This window comes from Oncorhynchus mykiss, chromosome 32, assembly GCF_013265735.2.
Source record: "Oncorhynchus mykiss isolate Arlee chromosome 32, USDA_OmykA_1.1, whole genome shotgun sequence".
Taxonomy (NCBI): Eukaryota; Metazoa; Chordata; class Actinopteri; order Salmoniformes; family Salmonidae; genus Oncorhynchus; species Oncorhynchus mykiss.
The window spans coordinates 8,786,833-8,808,557 of record NC_050572.1 but is presented as its reverse complement, the minus strand read 5'-3'; the positions used below and the strand labels follow the sequence as shown (position 1 = coordinate 8,808,557).

The 21,725-nt window shown below is 49.3% G+C and overlaps 1 protein-coding gene across 1 annotated transcript; it reads left to right on the top strand.

Moving 5' to 3' along the window:
- Nucleotides 1–447: 447 nt before the first annotated feature.
- On the top strand, nt 448–15,453 carry LOC110489364 (SH3 domain-binding protein 5-like). The gene is made up of 6 exons (XM_036970815.1): nt 448–1,121; nt 1,939–2,001; nt 2,456–2,584; nt 5,525–5,686; nt 12,593–12,766; nt 13,047–15,453. Exons 1-6 carry the CDS (start codon nt 870–872, stop codon nt 13,869–13,871), a joined length of 1,605 nt encoding a protein of 534 aa, XP_036826710.1. The 5' UTR covers nt 448–869; the 3' UTR covers nt 13,872–15,453.
- Nucleotides 15,454–21,725: the final 6,272 nt, after the last annotated feature.

Here is a 21,725-nt window from a genome sequence, read left to right as displayed (position 1 = left end):
GCGGCAGGTAGCCTAGTAGTTAGAGAGTTGGGCCAGTAACCGAAAGGTTGCTAGATCGAATCCCCGAGCTGACAATAGATTACATGAAGACATGTGTCTTTCTGCCCCTGAACAGGGCAGTTAACCCACTGTTCTTAGTCCGTCATTGTAGATAAGAATTTGTTCTTAACTGACTTGCCTAGTAAAATAAAAAATAACATTTTATTTTATTACAAGCATTGAAGTTGGATGTATTTCATTGTAGAGGAAAGAGCCATGCATTTAAATGTGGGGATTTAACATGCAGGGCTAATACTATGAAATGCATTTGATGTTCTCAATGTTTTATTTGTTTTTTTAAAATGCCGTGTAATTTGATTAAATCAAACATCAATGGAACCATTTCAAAATGTGTCACGGATTATACATTTCACACCTCAAGTAGGGCTGCCAACACAGAGCAGGGAAGAGATGAGATGGGGAGGCACCAAGCCTCAAATTGACATGTCATGACAAGGCAGAAGGACCGGTTTGTCGAAAGCTACAGTAATTTTACTGGTTCAAGCTGCACCACAGATAATATGATGACGTTATCTGGCGTAAATGAGAGCTACAGCTTGAGCTAGCTAGCTTATATGTACCTGCAAGTTCAGCGAACTAGCAGCTAGCTTAACCTTAGCTAGTTAGCCTGCCAAGGAAAGCAATGGCTTGATTACAGCATTTAGTTAGCAAACAACATATATCTAGCTGCTAGTTATTAGGTATTAGGTGCTGATTGCAAACGTGGATTTCCAACATGTACATAGCACGTATTTAAACATTTATATGACTTGTATAAATTTACATTTCATCTTTTGTCGAGCAAACCCCCAAAACACAGCGGGCCACAAATGGAACCAGGGAGTTCGCGTGAAAGTCCATCCGGCTCTGGGGGTCCCGAAATGGCGGGCCTACGTGAGGAGACCCCCGGCGAAGAGGCTGAGGATGGGGACAACTGTATCCTGAAAGGAGGAGGAGACGGAGGCAACGAAAACACTCTGGACAAGATGAAAGCAGAATGTAAGGATGATGCTGTTACTGGGAAAAAGATTGAGGATACTGATGAAGACAAATATGAAGAGGAATTGGACCCTAGAATTCAGGTACGTTTTATGTTAAAATGTTGTATTGAAAGTGCCCGTTAGAGAGAGAGTTCAGCAGCCTGTACAGTATCTGACTTGTTTTATTGCAAATCCATGCTTCATACTGGTTACATGTACTGTATGTAGGCTGCTTGACAAGCGCATACTCATCCCAGTCAATATAGCTAAATTAATAACCATAGGGAAAATAAATGTCAGTATGACAGACGCTTGCATTATTTAGCCTAGTTATGCAATTTAAAGCCCACATCTGCATTGCAAATTAATTTCACAGTGATTCCTTTCATACTTATTGTAATTCAATGTATGCCCAGGCTAAGCCAAATATGAAACCTTTTCCTACTCGCTTACTGTGATGAAGACCAGGGCCAATACAAAACCTCTTCCTATTCTTGCCCTCCCTCCCACTCTTTCTCTCTTTACAATTAATTCAATTTCATTTTGAGGGGCTTTATTGGCATGGGAAACATATGTTTACATTGCCAAAGCAAGTGAAATAGATATCATAAACAAAAGTGAAATAAACAATATAAAATGAACAGTAAACATTACACTCACAAAAGAATAAAGACATTTCAAATGTCATATCTATATGCCGTGTTGTAATGATCTCGCGTTCTCTCTCTCTCTCGTTCTCTCTCTCTCTCGTTCTCTCTCTCGTTCTCTCTCGTTCTCTCTCTCTCTCTCTCTCGTTCTCTCTCTCTCGTTCTCGCTCTCTCTCTCTCGTTCTCTCTCTCTCGTTCTCTCTCTCTCTCGTTCTCTCTCTCTCGTTCTCTCTCTCTCTCTCTCTCGTTCTCTCTCGTTCTCTCTCTCTCAGGAGGAGCTAGAGCACCTAAATCAGGCCAGTGATGAGATCAATAAGCTGGAGCTGCAACTGGATGTGAGTGAGCTCTTTGTCACCTAGCCTGGTCACCCAGAATCAAATGTAATGTGTCCCAAGAGACTAGGCCTGTATGTCCCAGAACAGTGTTTGTATCAGCCACGCTACCCAACACGGTGTCTGTTTGACTGATCGGCCCGAGGCCTAAAAGCTAGCGCTACACTTTATATGTTTTCTTTTGGTGCGTAGCCTACCTGCTCTTTGTTGATGCTGACATAGAGAATGTTGTGTGCATATGGGCTACTGAGTCAGGCCTCATTTAGCCACAAGGTCCTCCTCAACATACTGGTACTGAGTAGAGAGGTCAGAGTGTGGAGGAGATGACTTTCTTCCCTTGTGTCAAAGTCTATTGCAAAGAGCTCTATTGAGGATGTTATTAGTGTGATATAATTTAGCATATCATTTACAGTACTGAGCTGTGAGGTTAACTGGTGAATGTCTCTCTCCTCTTCAGGATGCTAGGTCCAGCTACAGGAGGATCCTCACTGACTCAGCCAGGAAGCTCAATGCTCAGGGCTCCCAGCTAGGCACCTGCATCGAGAAGGCCAGGCCCTACTACGAAGCCCGCAGACTAACCAAAGAGGTTGGTGTGTTTCTGGGGTGTTTTACGTCTGACTGAATTTTAATACTATCTTTAAATTGATATTTTGTCATACTAGTCAGCCAGCTTCTGTCATCCTACATTTACACATTTTTTTCCACACGCATAAATGTGTAAAAAGCATTTTCCTTAAGATGTTAATATGAATTTAACCTCCTAAATTGTTATTTTGGGCGTAATACAAGGGAGCCGCCTAATAAATCATCCTTATTGATTACATAAAAAATGTAACCCTTGGTGAAACCTGGCACGCGTGTGACTGTCATGTGACTGTCATTTAATCAGCGTTGTGAAGGGTAATTCCAAATTGTTAGGATAACCGTTAGGGAAATTTGACCTGGTTAGCCACAACCAACCTCACGGCCAATGAAAATGTAGATGAGAAAAGTAGAAAGAAGCTGGGTGGTCTAATTTCCTAGGTATATAGGGGCGGCAGGGTAGCCTAGTGGTTAGAGCGTTGGACTAGTAACCGGAAGGTTGCAAGTTCAAATCCCCGAGCTGACAAGGTCCAAATCTGTCATTCTGTCCCTGAACAGGCAGTTAACCACCAATCATTGAAAATAAGAATTTGTTCTTAACTGACTTCCCTAGTTAAATAAAGGTAAATAATACAAGTACCAATCAAAAGTTTGGACACACCTATTCATTCAAGGGTTTTTCTTTATTTTTACTTTTTTCTACATTGTAGAATAATAGTGAAGACATCAACACGATGAAATAACACATGGTAACCAAAAAAGTGTTAAACAAATAAAACAATATTTTGATATAGTTGTAGCCACCCTTGGCCTTGATGACAGCTTTGCACACTCTTGGCATTCTCTCAACCAGCTTCATTAAAAAAAAATTTTTACCCCTTTTTCTCCCCAATTTCGTGGTATCCAATTGTTTTAGTAGCTACTATCTTGTCTCATCGCTACAACTCCCGTACGGGCTCGGGAGAGACGAAGGTCGAAGGTCATGCGTCCTCCGATACACAAACCAACCAAGCCGCACTGCTTCTTAACACAGCGCTCATCCAACCCGGAAGCCAGCCGCACCAATGTGTCGGAGGAAACATCGTGCACCTGGCAACCTTGGTTAGCGCGCACTGTTTCCACGGCCTGCCGGTGCGGTGGTGCTGGTGCGCGATGAGACAAGGATCTCCCTACCGGCCAAACACTCCCTAAATTTCAATAACTTTGAAAGTTTCTTCAAGTGTAGTAGCAAAAACCATCAAGCGCTATGATGAAACTGGCTCTCATGAGGACGGCCACAGGAAAGGAAGACCCAGAGTTACCTCTGCTGCAGAGGATACCAGAGGAGTTACCAGCCTCAGAACTTGTAGCCCAAATAAATGCCGCAAAGAAACCACTACTAAAGGACACCAATAAGAAGAGACTTTCTTGGGCCAAGAAACACAAGCAATGGACATTTGACTGGTGGAAATCTGTCCTTTGGTCTGATGAGTCCAGATTCTTGGTTCTGTCTTCCATGTTTTTGAGACGCCGAGTAGGTGAATGGATGATCTCCACATATGTTGTTCCCACCATGAAGCATGGAGGAGGAGGTGTGATGGTGCTTTGCTGGTGACACTGTTGGTGATTTATTTAGAATTCAAGGCACACTTAACCAGCATGGTTACCACAGAGTTCTGCAGCGATACTCCATCCCATCTGGTTTGGGCTTAGTGGGACTACCATTTGTTTTTCATCAGGACAATAACCCAAAACACACTTCCAGGCTGTGTCAGGGCAATTTGACCAAGAAGGACAGTGATGGAGTCCTGCATCAGATGACCTGGCCTCCAAAATCACCCGACATCAACCCAGTTGAGATGGTTTGGGTTGAGTTGGACCGCAGAGTGAAGGAAAAGCAGCCAACAAGTGCTCAGCATATGTGGGAACTCCTTCACAACTATTGGAAAAACATTCCAGGTAAAGCTGGTTGAGAGAATGCCAAGAGTGTGCACAGCTGTCATCTAGGCAAAGGGTGGCAACTTTGAAGAATCTCAAATATAAAATATATTTAGATTTGCTAAACATTTTGGTTACTACATGATTCCATATGTGTTATTTCGTGGTTTTGATGTCTTCACTATAATTCTACAATGTAAAAAATAAAGAAAAACCCTTGACTGAGTAGGTGTGTCCGAACTTTTGACTGATACTCTAGGTGTTACGTACGTGGATGTCTATTCAGGAGACAACTAAGCACCTTTTGTGATTTTATTATTCTGTCCATAACACAGTTGCTTGGTTCGCCTGCCACGCGTCTGACTGCTATTGAGCGAGACAGACCGTCAAGGGAACTGTGTCACAAAGATGATAAGTGGTGTTCAAAGTGAAGCCGTCATCAATCTTCACCTGACAACCATAAACTTTGCTCAACCTTGTGCGTCCATCCGGGCCCCGCCCCCTCCTGCTGCTACAGCCTATCTCAGGAGACTGCTCTATCCTGCCCTGTGATTCTGAGTCACCTTGGCTTGGGCCCCAAATGGCACCCTGATTCTGGTCAAAAGTAGTGCACTATATAGGGAATAGGGTGCCATTTGGGATGCATACTTTGTCTCACCTTCTCCCTCAACCAACATGGACAAATCTTTCCCCTCTCTGGCTTTGACATAATTCACCAACTGGCATGACTAGAATACAATCAGGATCAGCTATTTTTATGTTTCACTTCTCTGTGATTTGTAGCTGTTGCTGCCATCTTGTTTTATAGCTGGTGATGGGGAGACTTCCTGTTTTCCTCAGTGTCCCCTCCACCGTCTGTCTAGCTCTTGATTTTAGAGGCTAATCCCAACTTCCATTTTAAATCAGATTTTCACTTAGTCATGGATGGATGTCGATGGGAATTACATTTTAACTTTACCGTAAGTAAGGACTATGATTGGTTGTGTGGTGTTCTTTACTGAACTATGATTGGTTGTTGTTTTCATAGGCCCAGCAGGAGACTCAGAAGGCAGCGTTGCGGTACGAGAGAGCCGTCTCCATGCATACGGCTGCCAGGGAGATGGTGTACGTGGCAGAGCAGGGGCTCCTGGCAGACAGGAACACTCTGGACCCCACCTGGCAGGAGATGCTCAACCACGCCACCTCCAAGGTACTGACAGAGGGAGAGAGATGAGGAGGAGGAGGAGGGGGTCATCCAAGGCACAGGAAGAGACAGGGGAGAGGAGGGGGTTCTCCAAGGCACAGGAAGAGGCAGGGGAGAGGAGGGGGTTCTCCAAGGCACAGGAAGAGACAGGGGAGAGGAGGGGGTCATCCAAGGCACAGGAAGCGACAGGGGAGAGGAGGGGGTTCTCCAAGGCACAGGAAGAGACAGGGGAGAGGAGGGGGTCATCCAAGGCACAGGAAGAGACAGGGGAGAGGAGGGGGTCATCCAAGGCACAGGAAGAGACAGGGGAGAAGAGGGGGTCATCCAAGGCACAGGAAGAGACAGGGGAGAGTAGGGGGTTCTCCAGGGGAGAGAAGGGGGTTCTCCAAGGCACAGGAAGAGACAGGGGAGAGGAGGGGGTTCTCCAGGGGAGAGAAGGGGGTTCTCCAAGGCACAGGAAGAGACAGGGGAGAGGAGGGGGTTCTCCAAGGCACAGGAAGAGACAGGGGAGAGGAGGGGGTACTCCAAGGCACAGGGAGAGAGATGAGGAGGAGGAGGGGGTCATCCAAGGCACAGGAAGAGACAGGGGAGAGGAGGGGGTCATCCAAGGCACAGGAAGAGACAGGGGAGAGGAGGGGGTCATCCAAGGCACAGGAAGAGACAGGGGAGAGGAGGGGGTTCTCCAAGGCACAGGAAGAGACAGGGGAGAGGAGGGGGTCATCCAAGGCACAGGAAGAGACAGGGGAGAGGAGGGGGTTCTCCAAGGCACAGGGAGAGACAGGGGAGAGGAGGGGGTTCTCCAAGGCACAGGGAGAGACAGGGGAGAGGAGGGGGTTCTCCAAGGCACAGGAAGAGACAGGGGAGAGGAGGGGGTTCTCCAAGGCACAGGGAGAGACAGGGGAGAGGAGGGGGTTCTCCAAGGCACAGGGAGAGACAGGGGAGAGGAGGGGGTTCTCCAAGGCACAGGGAGAGAGATGAGGAGGAGGAGGGGGTCATCCAAGGCACAGGAAGAGACAGGGGAGAGGAGGGGGTCATCCAAGGCACAGGAAGAGACAGGGGAGAGGAGGGGGTCATCCAAGGCACAGGAAGAGACAGGGGAGAGGAGGGGGTTCTCCAAGGCACAGGAAGAGACAGGGGAGAGGAGGGGGTTCTCCAAGGCACAGGAAGAGACAGGGGAGAGGAGGGGGTTCTCCAAGGCACAGGGAGAGACAGGGGAGAGGAGGGGGTTCTCCAAGGCACAGGAAGAGACAGGGGAGAGGAGGGGGTTCTCCAAGGCACAGGGAGAGACAGGGGAGAGGATGGGGTTCTCCAAGGCACAGGGAGAGACAGGGGAGAGGAGGGGGTTCTCCAAGGCACAGGGAGAGAGATGAGGAGGAGGAGGGGGTCATCCAAGGCACAGGAAGAGACAGGGGAGAGGAGGGGGTCATCCAAGGCACAGGAAGAGACAGGGGAGAGGAGGGGGTCATCCAAGGCACAGGAAGAGACAGGGGAGAGGAGGGGGTTCTCCAAGGCACAGGAAGAGACAGGGGAAAGGAGGGGGTCATCCAAGGCACAGGAAGAGACAGGGGAGAGGAGGGGGTTCTCCAAGGCACAGGAAGAGACAGGGGAGAGGAGGGGGTCATCCAAGGCACAGGAAGAGACAGGGGAGAGGAGGGGGTTCTCCAAGGCACAGGGAGAGACAGGGGAGAGGAGGGGGTTCTCCAAGGCACAGGAAGAGACAGGGGAGAGGAGGGGGTTCTCCAAGGCACAGGGAGAGACAGGGGAGAGGAGGGGGTTCTCCAAGACACAGGAAGAGACAGGGGAGAGGAGGGGGTCATCCAAGGCACAGGAAGAGACAGGGGAGAGGAGGGGGTTCTCCAAGGCACAGGGAGAGACAGGGGAGAGGAGGGGGTTCTCCAAGGCACAGGAAGAGACAGGGGAGAGGAGGGGGTTCTCCAAGGCACAGGGAGAGACGGGGGAGAGGAGGGGTTCTCCAAGGCACAGGGAGAGACGGGGGAGAGGAGGGGGTTCTCCAAGGCACAGGGAGAGACAGGGGAGAGGAGGGGGTTCTCCAAGGCACAGGGAGAGACGGGGGAGAGGAGGGGGTTCTCCAAGGCACAGGGAGACACGGGGGAGAGGAGGGGGTTCTCCGAGACAGGGGAGAGGAGGGGGTTCTCCAAGGCACAGGGAAAGACAGGGGAGAGGAGGGGGTTCTCCAAGGCACAGGAAGAGACAGGGGAGAGGAGGGGGTTCTCCAAGGCACAGGGAGAGACAGGGGAGAGGAGGGGGTTCTCCAAGGCACAGGGAGAGACAGGGGAGAGGAGGGGGTTCTCCAAGGCACAGGAAGAGACAAGGGAGAGGAGGGGGTTCTCCGAGACAGGGGAGAGGAGGGGGTTCTCCAAGGCACAGGGAGAGACGGGGGAGAGGAGGGGGTTCTCCAAGGCACAGGGAGAGACGGGGGAGAGGAGGGGGTTCTCCAAGGCACAGGGAGAGACAGGGGAGAGGAGGGGGTTCTCCAAGGCACAGGGAGAGACGGGGGAGAGGAGGGGGTTCTCCAAGGCACAGGGAGAGACGGGGGAGAGGAGGGGGTTCTCCAAGGCACAGGGAGAGACGGGGGAGAGGAGGGGGTTCTCCAAGGCACAGGGAGAGACGGGGGAGAGGAGGGGGTTCTCCAAGGCACAGGGAGAGACGGGGGAGAGGAGGTGGTTCTCCAAGGACACGGAGAGACGGGGGAGAGGAGGGGGTACTCCAAGGCACAGGGAGAGAGATGAGGAGGAGGAGGGGGTCATCCAAGGCACAGGAAGAGACAGGGGAGAGGAGGGGGTCATCCAAGGCACAGGAAGAGACAGGGGAGAGGAGGGGGTCATCCAAGGCACAGGAAGAGACAGGGGAGAGGAGGGGGTTCTCCAAGGCACAGGAAGAGACAGGGGAGAGGAGGGGGTCATCCAAGGCACAGGAAGAGACAGGGGAGAGGAGGGGGTTCTCCAAGGCACAGGAAGAGACAGGGGAGAGGAGGGGGTCATCCAAGGCACAGGAAGAGACAGGGGAGAGGAGGGGGTTCTCCAAGGCACAGGGAGAGACAGGGGAGAGGAGGGGGTTCTCCAAGGCACAGGAAGAGACAGGGGAGAGGAGGGGGTTCTCCAAGGCACAGGGAGAGACAGGGGAGAGGAGGGGGTTCTCCAAGGCACAGGAAGAGACAGGGGAGAGGAGGGGGTTCTCCAAGGCACAGGGAGAGACGGGGGAGAGGAGGGGGTTCTCCAAGGCACAGGGAGAGACGGGGGAGAGGAGGGGGTTCTCCAAGGCACAGGGAGAGACGGGGGAGAGGAGGGGGTTCTCCAAGGCACAGGAAGAGACAGGGGAGAGGAGGGGGTTCTCCAAGGCACAGGGAGAGACAGGGGAGAGGAGGGGCTTCTCCAAGGCACAGGGAGAGACAGGGGAGAGGAGGGGGTTCTCCAAGGCACAGGGAGAGACAGAGGAGAGGAGGGGGTTCTTCAAGGCACAGGGAGAGACGGGGGAGAGGAGGGGGTTCTCCAAGGCACAGGGAGAGACGGGGGAGAGGAGGGGGTTCTCCAAGGCACAGGGAGAGACGGGGGAGAGGAGGGGGTTCTCCAAGGCACAGGGAGAGACGGGGGAGAGGAGGGGGTTCTCCAAGGCACAGGAAGAGACGGGGGAGAGGAGGGGGTTCTCCAAGGCACAGGGAGAGACGGGGGAGAGGAGGGGGTTCTCCGAGACAGGGGAGAGGAGGGGGTTCTCCAAGGCACAGGGAGAGACAGGGGAGAGGAGGGGGTTCTCCAAGGCACAGGAAGAGACAGGGGAGAGGAGGGGGTTCTCCAAGGCACAGGGAGAGACAGGGGAGAGGAGGGGGTTCTCCAAGGCACAGGAAGAGACAGGGGAGAGGAGGGGGTTCTCCAAGGCACAGGGAGAGACAGGGGAGAGGAGGGGGTTCTCCAAGGCACAGGGAGAGACAGGGGAGAGGAGGGGGTTCTCCAAGGCACAGGAAGAGACAGGGGAGAGGAGGGGGTTCTCCAAGGCACAGGGAGAGACAGGGGAGAGGAGGGGGTTCTCCAAGGCACAGGAAGAGCCAGGGGAGAGGAGGAGGTTCTCCAAGGCACAGAGAAACAGGGGAGGAGAAGGGGTTCTCCAAGGCACAGGGAGAGACGGGGGAGAGGAGGGGGTTCTCCAAGGCACAGGGAGAGACGGGGGAGAGGAGGGGGTTCTCCAAGGCACAGGGAGAGACAGGGGAGAGGAGGGGGTTCTCCAAGGCACAGGAAGAGCCAGGGGAGAGGAGGAGGTTCTCCAAGGCACAGAGAAACAGGGGAGGAGAAGGGGTTCTCCAAGGCACAGGGAGAGACGGGGGAGAGGAGGGGGTTCTCCAAGGCACAGGAAGAGCCAGGGGAGAGGAGGAGGTTCTCCAAGGCACCGGGAGAGACGGGGGAGAGGAGGGGGTTTTCCAAGGCACAGGGAGAGATGGGGGAGAGGACAATCACTAGCCTACTCGTGGCTAAAGCTATGTCTGTAGTAGACAGTGAATAATAGTGGAGGGGTCCTGTGAGAACTATCAATCTCTTCACCCACAAGATTGTACTTGAATAAGGTCCAATGGAAATGTGAAAGCATTATAAGCCCCCTCATCAGTCTGGAGCGGAGGTTTAACGCTACATCCCAAATGGCTCCCTAGTCGCTGCACAGTACACTACTTTTGACCAGGGCCCATAGGGTAGTAGTGCCCTATATAGGGAGTAGAGCACCATTTGGGTCAGTGTCAGATGGCCACATCAGCTATTTATTATGCAGCCTGAGACGGCCAGCGTGGCGCAGGGAGACGAGCGCTCTCTGTGCGTAATCAATGAGAATTAATTGGAGGTTGGATGTCCTCATTCTCATGCAATGGGAGCTCCGCTGTTCTATCCTGCTATGGAAGTGACTCAAGTGAGCCACAGTGCACTTAGCATGTATATGTGAGACTGAAGAGCGGGGACTCTCACCCAGGTATTATCATCACCAAGCGTCAACCTAACAGTTGGTTGTGATGTTGATGGCTCAATGCTGCTCTGTTCAGAGGGTAGGTGTGAGTGATACAGGGCCTTCGGAAAGGTTGAAGAGAGGGGACTCTCACCCAGGTATTATCATCACTTATTCTAAAATTGAGAGAGAGAAATGACAATTTTCTTCATCAATCTAAACACAATACCAGATAAGGACAAAGCAAAAACAGGTTTTTTAGAATGTGTACAAATAAAATAAACAGATACTTTATTTACATAAATATTCAGCCCCTTTGCTATGAGACTGTAAATTGAGCTCAGGTACATTCTGTTTCCATTGATAATCCTTGAGATGTTTCTGCAACTTGATTGGAGTCCACCTGTGGTAAATTAAATTGATTGGACATGATTTGGAAAGGCACACAACCTGTCTATATAAAAAGGTCCCACAGTTGACAGTGCATGTCAGAGCAAAAACCAAGCCATGAGGTCAAAGGAATTGTCCTTAGAGCTCCGTAACAGGATTGTGTCGAGGCACAGATCTGGGGAAGGGTGCCAAAACATTTCTGCAGCATTGAAGTTCTCCAAGAACATAGTGGACTCCATCATACTTAAATGGAAGAAGTTTGGATCCACCAAGACTCTTCCTAGAGCTGGCCGTCTGGCCAAACTGAGCAATCGGTGGAGAAGGGTCTTGGTCAGGGAGTTGACCAAGAACCCTATGGTTACTCTGTGGAGATGGGAGAACCTTCCAGAAGAACAACCATCTCTGCAGCACACCACCAACCAGGCCTTTATGGTACTGGCCAGACAGAAGCCACTTCTCAGTAAAAGGCACATGACAGCCTGCTTGGAGTTTGCCAAAAGGTACCTAAAGACTCTCAGACCATGAGAAACAAGATCTGGTCAGATGAAACCAAGATTTAACTCTTTGTCCTGAATGACAAGCGTCACATCTGGAGGAAACCTGGCACCATCCCTACGGTGAAGCATGGTGGTGGCACCATCTCTACGGTGAAGCATGGTGGTGGCAGCATCATGCTGTGGGGATGTTTTTCAGCGGCAGGGACTGGGACACTAGTCAGGATCGAGGTCGAGGTAAAGATGAATGGAGCAAAGTACAGGGAGATCCTTGATGAAAACCTGCTCCAGAGCACTCAGGACCTCACAGCCAAGACAACACAGGAGTGGCTTTGGGACAAAGTCTCTGAATGTCCTTGAGTGGCCTAGCCAGAGGCCGGACTTAAACCCGCTGTGCAGTGACACTCCCCATCCAACCTGACAGAGCTTGAGAGGATCTGCAGAGAAGAATGGGAGAATCTCCTCAAATACAGGTGTGCCAAGATTGTGGCATCATACCCAAGAAGACTCGAGGCTGTAATCTCTGTCAAAGGTGCTTCAATCAAGTTCTCAGTTAAGTGTCTGAATACTTATGTAAATGTGATATTTCAGTTAGAATATTTCTAAAACACTTTGCTTTGTCATTATGGGATATTGTGATGTCATTATGGGATATTGTGATGTCATTATGGGATATTGTGATGTCATTATGGGATATTGTGATGTCATTATGGGATATTGTGATGTCATTATGGGATATTGTGATGTCATTATGGGATATTGTGATGTCTTTATGGGATATTGTGTGTAGATTGATGAGGAGGGCGAAAAAAAACAATTGAATCACTTATAGAATAAGGCTGTAACGTAACAATGTGGGAAAAGTCAAGGTGTCTGAATACTTTCCGAATGCGCTGTATGTGTGAGGTAAAATAAGGTATCCTACTCTTGGTTGACTTTTCTCCTTGTAAAAGTGCCAGTGTGTTGATTCTGGTGATGTGGAAAGAGGCACCTACAGAGTGAGGCTGGCTCAGGGCGGCTTGATGTCCAAGGGCATGACCGACGGCCGCTGATTGTGTGTGTGTGTGTGCGTGCTTGTGTTTCCCAGGTGAACGAGGCAGAGGAGGAGCGGCTGCGGAGCGAGAAGGAGCACCAGCGGGTCACTCAGCTGTGCCAGGAGGCAGAGCAACGTGTCCAGACCCTCCAGAAATCCCTGAAGAGGGTCATCGTCAAGTCCAAACCTTACTTTGAGCTCAAGGCTCAGTTCAACCACATACTAGAGGTGAGTAGCCTCGTCTCAGACAGAATTGCCCATAGGACAGGAGTCTATATCTAAAGAACCGAGTCCACTATTAGCTACGGCGTCCCCTCAAGGTTCAGTGCTACAACCGTTCTCGTCCTGATGGACATGCTCCCGCTTGGCCAGATCTGACATGTTTTCAGCAACACATGGCCTTCTACATTGGACACGTACGTTTAGCTTTTGCACAGCGTGAGACACTCCCATTGATTTCAATGACCAGGGCATAAGCAGCTTACTGTCTGTTTTTCTTTTCTGACAGGAGCACAAGGCGAATGTGGTGCAGCTGGAAGAACGTGTCGCAAAGGTGAAGATGCGCTACTCCGTCGCCCTGCGCAACCTGGAGCAAATCAGCGAGCAGATCCATGCTCAGAGGGGGCGTGTCCGAGCCACCAGGGCCCACCCCATAGCCTGCGGTGGGCGGAGCTCCCCAGTGGGGGCGGAGGCTGAGGTCAAAGCTGCGGTCGGGGTTCAGGTTGGAGGAGCATGTGGCGGAGGAGCAGGCTTGGATGAGAAGGACTGGGCTGATGGAGAGAAGACCAGGCAGTGGGTGGAGAGACACAGAGAGCAGGGCTGGGGTCACAGGAAGAGGGGGGAGGCAGGGTCAGACTCCATGTCTGACATCAGCCTCCAGACCATCGCCTCGGATCTGGAGAAGTGTGACTCGGTGGAGCACCTGGGGAATCTGAGTGACGTGAGCAGCCTGATGGGAGAGGACTGGGAGAGGGACCAGTCCTTTATGGCTGAGAACAGAGACCGAGACGGGAACCCCAGGGCAGAGGAGAGAGTTGTGAGCAGCCTGATGGGAAAGGAGAGGGAGATGTCCTTGATAGCTGAGAACCGAGACGGGAACCCCAGGGCAGAGGAGAGAGTTGTGAGGGACGTGAGCAGCCTGATGGGAAAGGAGAGGGAGAGGTCCTTGATAGCTGAGATCCGAGACGGGAACCCCAGGGCAGAGGAGAGAGTTCTGAGGGACGTTGTCATCCCCACTCCAAGGCAGGATAGATTGGAGGAGGTGAGGGGGGCGATACGGAGAGAGAGACAGGAGAGCTTTGTCAAGCAGCACCACAGAAGTGTGAGTTTGTGAGTCCAGAAGAATAGAATGGGCTGGTGAGTGATGATGATGATGATGATGAGTGATCAAATAAGGGAATGAGATCAGAAGGTCAACATCATAGAAAAGACATGGAGACTGTAGAAGCACCCTATTCCCTATATAGTGCACTACATTTGACCAGAGCCCCCCGTAGGTAATGGGGTGTCATTTGGGACGCTGCCTGCATCCTTGTGACGCTGCCTGCATCCTTGTGACGCTGCCTGCATCCTTGTGACGCTGCCTGCATCCTTGTGACGCTGCCTGCATCCTTGTGACACTGCAGAGGGGAGTAAGCAGGGAGGAGGGTGGCTGGTGCATCATGAATAACAACGTGAAGAAAGCGAGAAGAGGAAGTGTTAGGTGATTTTAAACTAGGTCCCTGTGGGAATTGTAGTTCTCTCACTCTGCTCCGTCTATTGTGCAACACAGTAAAGATATCAGGGACCTGAGACTGCCAACGCATGACAAATCCACTGAGGCTCGTCTAAACACAATGCTGATGAATGTAGATACAGAGACCACATAACTTACACAACGTACACTTACTCTATTGACCGTTTCACATGCGGGAGAAATTTACGCAAGCAAAGCTTATTTTAGGAATGTTATTTTTATATTGGCTTTAATCCCTGAATGAATACCTTTTTCCGTATTGATTGAATTACCACATAATAGTTTTTTTGTTGTTGCTCGTCCGTGGCATTAAAGGTGTTAATGCAAGCGTTACTTCTCTCTCCCTCTGGAGTAGAAATACAAACAGGAATATGATTATTTGGATAAGAAGGTAATTTATATAAACATTTTATTTAGTTTTTTAGACCAGTTGTATTGTTTTTACCTCCCAGTAGAATGTTCTGGAAATGTTCCCAGCAGCTAGAGGACCAACGACTCCTCAGTAGAGAATGTGTCCGTCACTCGCATTGATCTAACACTTCCACAGTGTTTCTCTCTCTGACCTTTTCACAATCCCCGTTTTCTGTCAGGAAGAAATGTCAGCTAGCCTGGGGTTGTGTCCAATATTACACCCTATTCCATATGTAGTGAACTGCTTTTTACCAGGGCCATTTGGGACCTTTCCGAGATGTTACACTGCATGGTGGGAAATGGTTCTAATTAACTCCTTTAGTATTGTATACGCTATAAAGAACAGTTTTTGACGAACTTCTAAAATAAGATTTTAATTTGACTGAAATGTATTTTAAGTGCCCTTAGCCGTCCAAATTGTAAGATATTCTGTAAGAGTTTAACGCGCAAATAACCCCCGGTCGTCGATGATGACATTTTTTAGTGATCAAGAAATCTAAATTCTAAACCATTTATTATTACATTTCTTAACTGTCGTCCTTGAATAGTGAGACTATTTTGGTGAAGTTTTTTAAAAATTGTTTTAGATTTGAAATAGTTTGCCAGTGTTTTACCGTAGTTAACACTGTTTAAACATTAACTGGTATTTTGGTATTTCATTAGGATCCTCAGTAGCTGTTGCAAAAGCAGCCATTATTCTTCCTGGGGTCCACACAAAACATGAAACATAACATTTTTTTAATTTGTTTTTTTTTAACCTTTTATTTAACTAGGCAAGTCAGTTAAGAACACATTCTTATTTCACAATGACGGCCTAGGAACACTGCCTTGTTCAGGGGGCAGAAAGACAGATTTTTACCTTGTCAGCTCGGGGATTCGAACTTGCAACCTTTCGGTTAACTAGTCCAACGCTCTAACCACTAGGCTACCCTACATACATTTCACCCTAACTTAACACCACTAAGTTATGTTCGTTATTGGGTGCAACACCTGCCTGTTGTAGAGGATTATTTTTGTTGTTGAAAGGTTTTCCACTTCCTGGGGTTATTTGACCAGTTCCTTTACGTGTTCATTTTGTACCTGTTGACAGGCGCCTTTATTGATCTCACCAGACAGTGACACTACTAGATCACTACACTAGCAAGACACGCAGAGAGAAGAGAGCGTGAGGAGGAGAGCGTGAGGGAGGAGAGCGTGAGGGAGGAGAGCGTGAGGGAGGAGAGCGTGAGGGAGGAGAGCGAGGGAGGAGAGCGTGAGGGAGGAGAGCGTGAGGGAGGAGAGTGTGAGGGAGGAGAGCGTGAGGGAGGAGAGCGTGAGGGAGGAGAGTGAGGGAGGAGAGTGAGGGAGGAGAGCGTGAGGGAGGAGAGCGTGAGGGAGGAGAGCGTGAGGGAGGAGAGCGTGAGGGAGGAGAGCGTGAGTGAGGAGAGCGTGAGGGAGGAGAGTGAGGGAGGAGAGTCAGGGAAGAAATATATGGTAAAGTAATGGTATTTACTGTTTAATGCACATACTTTTTAATATTGTTTTGTTCATGCAGACCTGTGCCATTGATTTGAATATTTTGACTGTTTTAAAGTTAATTTGCACATGATGACGGTACTTGTGGAGTTTAGTTTTTCCCTTTTCCTGCTCATTACCTCTTCATCCAACCATCATTGTTCACCCTTGTTACCTGGCTGCCCCCCCCCCCCCCCCCCCCAACATCACATTTGCTGTTCTGTTCTTCACACTAAATTGGTTTATTTATTTAATTACCTGTTATTTTCCCATTCGTTACTCATTCAGTTAGTCCTTGTAAACGGCCTGTTCTCCTTTTAATCAGTTCAGTACCACCTTTTAACCAGTTCAGTATCACCTTTAACCAGTTCAGTACCACCTTTTAACCAGTTCAGTACCACCTTTAACCAGTTCAGTACCACCTTTTAACCAGTTCAGTACCACCTTTTAACCAGTTCAGTACCACCTTTTAACCAGTTCAGTACCACCTTTTAACCAGTTCAGTACCACCTTTAACCAGTTCAGTACCACCTTTTAACCAGTTCAGTACCACCTTTAACCAGTTCAGTACCACCTTTTAACCAGTTCAGTACCACCTTTTAACCAGTTCAGTACCACCTTTAACCAGTTCAGTACCACCTTTTAACCAGTTCAGTACCACCTTTAACCAGTTCAGTACCACCCTTTAACCAGTTCAGTACCACCCTTTAACCAGTTCAGTACCACCTTTAACCAGTTCAGTACCACCTTTAACCAGTTCAGTACCACAGTCGTTGGCTGTTACATAACCTCAATCTTGTTACCTGGCTGTTCCCCTGTTCCCTTGTCTTCACCTGGGCAATATTCACATTTGCTGCTCCCCACAATGTTCCCACTACCCCAAATCCATTCGCTGATAAATGCTGACTTGGGGATCAGTCGTCAGTCCCAAATGGCACCCTATTCCCTATATAGTGCACTAGGGCCTATAGGGCCTTGGTCAAAAGTAGTGCACTATGTAGGGAATAGGGTGTGTGAAGCATTAATGGAAAGTCTTCCCATTTTCCTGCTCCACTTGACACCGTGTTTTATTTGTTCACGTAAATGGGATGCATCCCAAAATACAGCTGTACTACAATCCTTACATAGTGCCCTACTTATGGGCCCTTGTCAAAAGTAGTGCACTATGTAGGGAACAAGGGTACTATTTAAAGTGTAGTGAATGTATAATAATAATGATATGAATGTTAATTTATTAATCATGTACATGGTAATTTATGGAATGTGATGCTATTTCCAGCTATTAAACTTTGTTTTAACACAATGTTTCATCTGTAGAGTTTTAGATATGCCTACACTGCTAGAAGACTACTGTGGGGGGGGGGGGGGGTTCATCTGGGTAAAGTCATTTAGACTACTGTGGAATTGGAGGGGGGGGGGGTTCATCTGGGTAAAGTCATTTAGACTACTGTGGAATGGGGGGTTCATCTGGGTAAAGTCATTTAGACTACTGTGGAATGGGGGGGGGGGTTCATCTGGGTAAAGTCATTTAGACTACTGTGGAATGGGGGGGGGGGGGTTCATCTGGGTAAAGTCATTTAGACTACTGTGGAATGGGGGGGGGTTCATCTGGGTAAAGTCATTTAGACTACTGTGGAATGGGGGGGGTTCATCTGGGTAAAGTCATTTAGACTACTGTGGAATGGGGGGGGGGGGTTCATCTGGGTAAAGTCATTTAGACTACTGTGGAATGGGGGGGGGGGTTCATCTGGGTAAAGTCATAGCCTTCTGTGGAATGGGGGGTAATTTAGCCTTCTGTGGAATGGGGGGGGGGGGGGGTTCATCTGGGTAAAGTCATTTAGACTACTGTGGAATGGGGGGGGGGGGGGGGGGGTTCATCTGGGTAAAGTCATTTAGACTACTGTGGAATGGGGGGGGGGGGGTGCATCTGGGTAAAGTCATTTAGACTACTGTGGAATGGGGGGGGGGGGGTGCATCTGGGTAAAGTCATTTAGACTACTGTGGAATGGGGGGGGGGGGTGCATCTGGGTAAAGTCATTTAGACTACTGTGGAATGGGGGGGGTTCATCTGGGTAAAGTCATTTAGACTACTGTGGAATGGGGGGGGTTCATCTGGGTAAAGTCATTTAGACTACTGTGGAATGGGGGGGGGGGGTTCATCTGGGTAAAGTCATTTAGACTACTGTGGAATGGGGGGGGGGTTCATCTGGGTAAAATCATTTAGACTACTGTGGAATGGGGGGGGTTCATCTGGGTAAAGTCATTTAGACTACTGTGGAATGGGGGGGGGGGTTCATCTGGGTAAAGCCTTCTGTGGAATGGGGGGTAATTTAGCCTTCTGTGGAATGGGGGGGGGGGGGTTCATCTGGGTAAAGTCATTTAGACTACTGTGGAATGGGGGGGGGGTTCATCTGGGTAAAGTCATTTAGACTACTGTGGAATGGGGGGGGGGGGGGTGCATCTGGGTAAAGTAATTTAGACTACTGTGGAATGGGGGGGGGGGGGTGCATCTGGGTAAAGTCATTTAGACTACTGTGGAATGGGGGGGGGGGGGTGCATCTGGGTAAAGTCATTTAGACTACTGTGGAATGGGGGGGGTTCATCTGGGTAAAGTCATTTAGACTACTGTGGAATGGGGGGGGTTCATCTGGGTAAAGTCATTTAGACTACTGTGGAATGGGGGGGGGGGTTCATCTGGGTAAAGTCATTTAGACTACTGTGGAATGGGGGGGGGGTTCATCTGGGTAAAATCATTTAGACTACTGTGGAATGGGGGGGGTTCATCTGGGTAAAGTAATTTAGACTACTGTGGAATGGGGGGGTGGGGGTTCATCTGGGTAAAGTCATTTAGACTACTGTGGAATGGGGGGGGTTCATCTGGGTAAAGTCATAGCCTTCTGTGGAATGGGGGGTCATATAGCCTTCTGTGGAATGGGGGGGTTCATCTGGGTAAAGTCATTTAGACTACTGTGGAATGGGGGGGGTTCATCTGGGTAAAGTCATTTAGACTACTGTGGAATGGGGGGGGTTCATCTGGGTAAAGTCATAGCCTTCTGTGGAATGGGGGGTCATATAGCCTTCTGTGGAATGGGGGGTTCATCTGGGTAAAGTCATTTAGACTACTGTGGAATGGGGGGGTTCATCTGGGTAAAGTAATTTAGACTACTGTGGAATGGGGGGGGGTTCATCTGGGTAAAGTCATAGCCTTCTGTGGAATGGGGGGTCATAGAGCCTTCTGTGGAATGGGGGGGGGTTCATCTGGGTAAAGTAATTTAGACTACTGTGGAATGGGGGGGGGTTCATCTGGGTAAAGTCATTTAGACTACTGTGGAATGGGGGGGTGGGGGTTCATCTGGGTAAAGTCATTTAGACTACTGTGGAATGGGGGGGGGGGGTTCATCTGGGTAAAGTCATTTAGACTACTGTGGAATGGGGGGGGGGTTCAACTGGGTAAAGTCATTTAGACTACTGTGGAATGGGGGGGGTTCATCTGGGTAAAGTCATTTAGACTACTGTGGAATGGGGGGGGGGTTCATCTGGGTAAAGTCATTTAGACTACTGTGGAATGGGGGGGTGGGGGTTCATCTGGGTAAAGTCATTTAGACTACTGTGGAATGGGGGGGTGGGGGTTCATCTGGGTAAAGTCATTTAGACTACTGTGGAATGGGGGGGTTCATCTGGGTAAAGTCATAGCCTTCTGTGGAATGGGGGGTCATATAGCCTTCTGTGGAATGGGGGGGGTTCATCTGGGTAAAGTCATTTAGACTACTGTGGAATGGGGGGGTTCATCTGGGTAAAGTCATTTAGACTACTGTGGAATGGGGGGGTGGGGGTTCATCTGGGTAAAGTCATTTAGACTACTGTGGAATGGGGGGGGGGTTCATCTGGGTAAAGTCATTTAGACTACTGTGGAATGGGGGGGGGGGGTCATCTGGGTAAAGTCATTTAGACTACTGTGGAATGGGGGGGGGTTCATCTGGGTAAAGTCATTTAGACTACTGTGGAATGGGGGGGGTTCATCTGGGTAAAGTCATTTAGACTACTGTGGAATGGGGGGGTGGGGGTTCATCTGGGTAAAGTCATTTAGACTACTGTGGAATGGGGGGGGTTCATCTGGGTAAAGTCATAGCCTTCTGTGGAATGGGGGGGTCATATAGCCTTCTGTGGAATGGGGGGGTTCATCTGGGTACAGTCATTTTGACTACTGTGGAATGGGGGGGGGGGGGGTTCATCTGGGTAAACATAGCCTTCTGTGGAATGGGGGGTAATTTAGCCTTCTGTGGAATGGGGGGTAATTTAGCCTTCTGTGGAATGGGGGGTAATTTAGCCTTCTGTGGAATGGGGGGGGGGTCATCTGGGTGAAGTCATACAGAATAGAAAAGCTGATGGTCTCTCCCAAAGACTCCATACCTGTACTGGTGAGAACCATTGATGAATGAAGAGCATTTTATCATGCCATTGATATCACAGTAGGAACCATTCATTTGCAGATCCTTGTGCCCATTGTCATTTGCAGTTGCTACTGTTGCATTGCATAAGAGTCTTATCAATATTAGTTTTCCATTCTCCAGGACATGTTAACATTTAACTTTCTGTAGAATTGTTACAACCGTTTTTTTTGGAGGCAGAGTTATTGTAGCATGATATTATGTGCAGGCGGGCCTCTTGTGATCTGTAGTCTGAGAGAAACACAGGGTTGAAGTAACACGACACCCACAGTAACAACATCCTGCAGTCAGAGAAACACAGGGTTGAAATAACACGACCCACGGTAACAACATCCTGCAGTCTGAGAGAAACACAGGGTTGAAATAACACGACACCCACGGTAACAACATCCTGCAGTCTGAGAGAAACACAGGGTTGAAATAATCCAACACCCACGGTAACGACATCCTGCAGTCTGAGAGAAACACAGGGTTGAAATAACACGACCCACGGTAACGTCATCCTGCAGTCTGAGAGAAACACAGGGTTGAAATAATCCAACACCCACGGTAACGACATCCTGCAGTCTGAGAGAAACACAGGGTTGAAATAACACGACCCACGGTAACAACATCCTGCAGTCTGAGAGAAACACAGGGTTGAAATAACACCACCCACGGTAACAACATCCTGCAGTCTGAGAGAAACACAGGGTTGAAATAATCCAACACCCACGGTAACAACATCCTGCAGTCTGAGAGACACACAGCGTTGAAATAATCCAACACCCACGGTAACAACATCCTGCAGTCTGAGAGAAACACAGGGTTGAAATAATCAGACACCCACGGTAACAACATCCTGCAGTCTGAGAGAAACACAGGGTTGAAATAATCAGACACCCACGGTAACAACATCCTGCAGTCTGAGAGACACACAGGGTTGAAATAACACGACACCCACGGTAACAACATCCTAATGGTAGGTTTGTCTACTCTGTGATACTGAATATCAATGAGACAATGTGAGTCCCAAATGACATCCTATTGCCTATATAAATGGCATCCTATTGCCTATATAGTGCCCGTATGGGCTCTGGACAATAGTAGTGCACTGTAT

Coding starts and splice junctions, on each gene's coding strand:
- LOC110489364 (XM_036970815.1), top strand. CDS start 870: ATGGAACCAGGGAGTTCGCGTGAAAGTCCATCCGGCTCTGGGGGTCCC. Junction 2,002..2,455: donor AGCTGGAGCTGCAACTGGAT/GTGAGTGAGCTC, acceptor TCTCCTCTTCAG/GATGCTAGGTCCAGCTACAG. Junction 12,767..13,046: donor AGTTCAACCACATACTAGAG/GTGAGTAGCCTC, acceptor CTTTTCTGACAG/GAGCACAAGGCGAATGTGGT.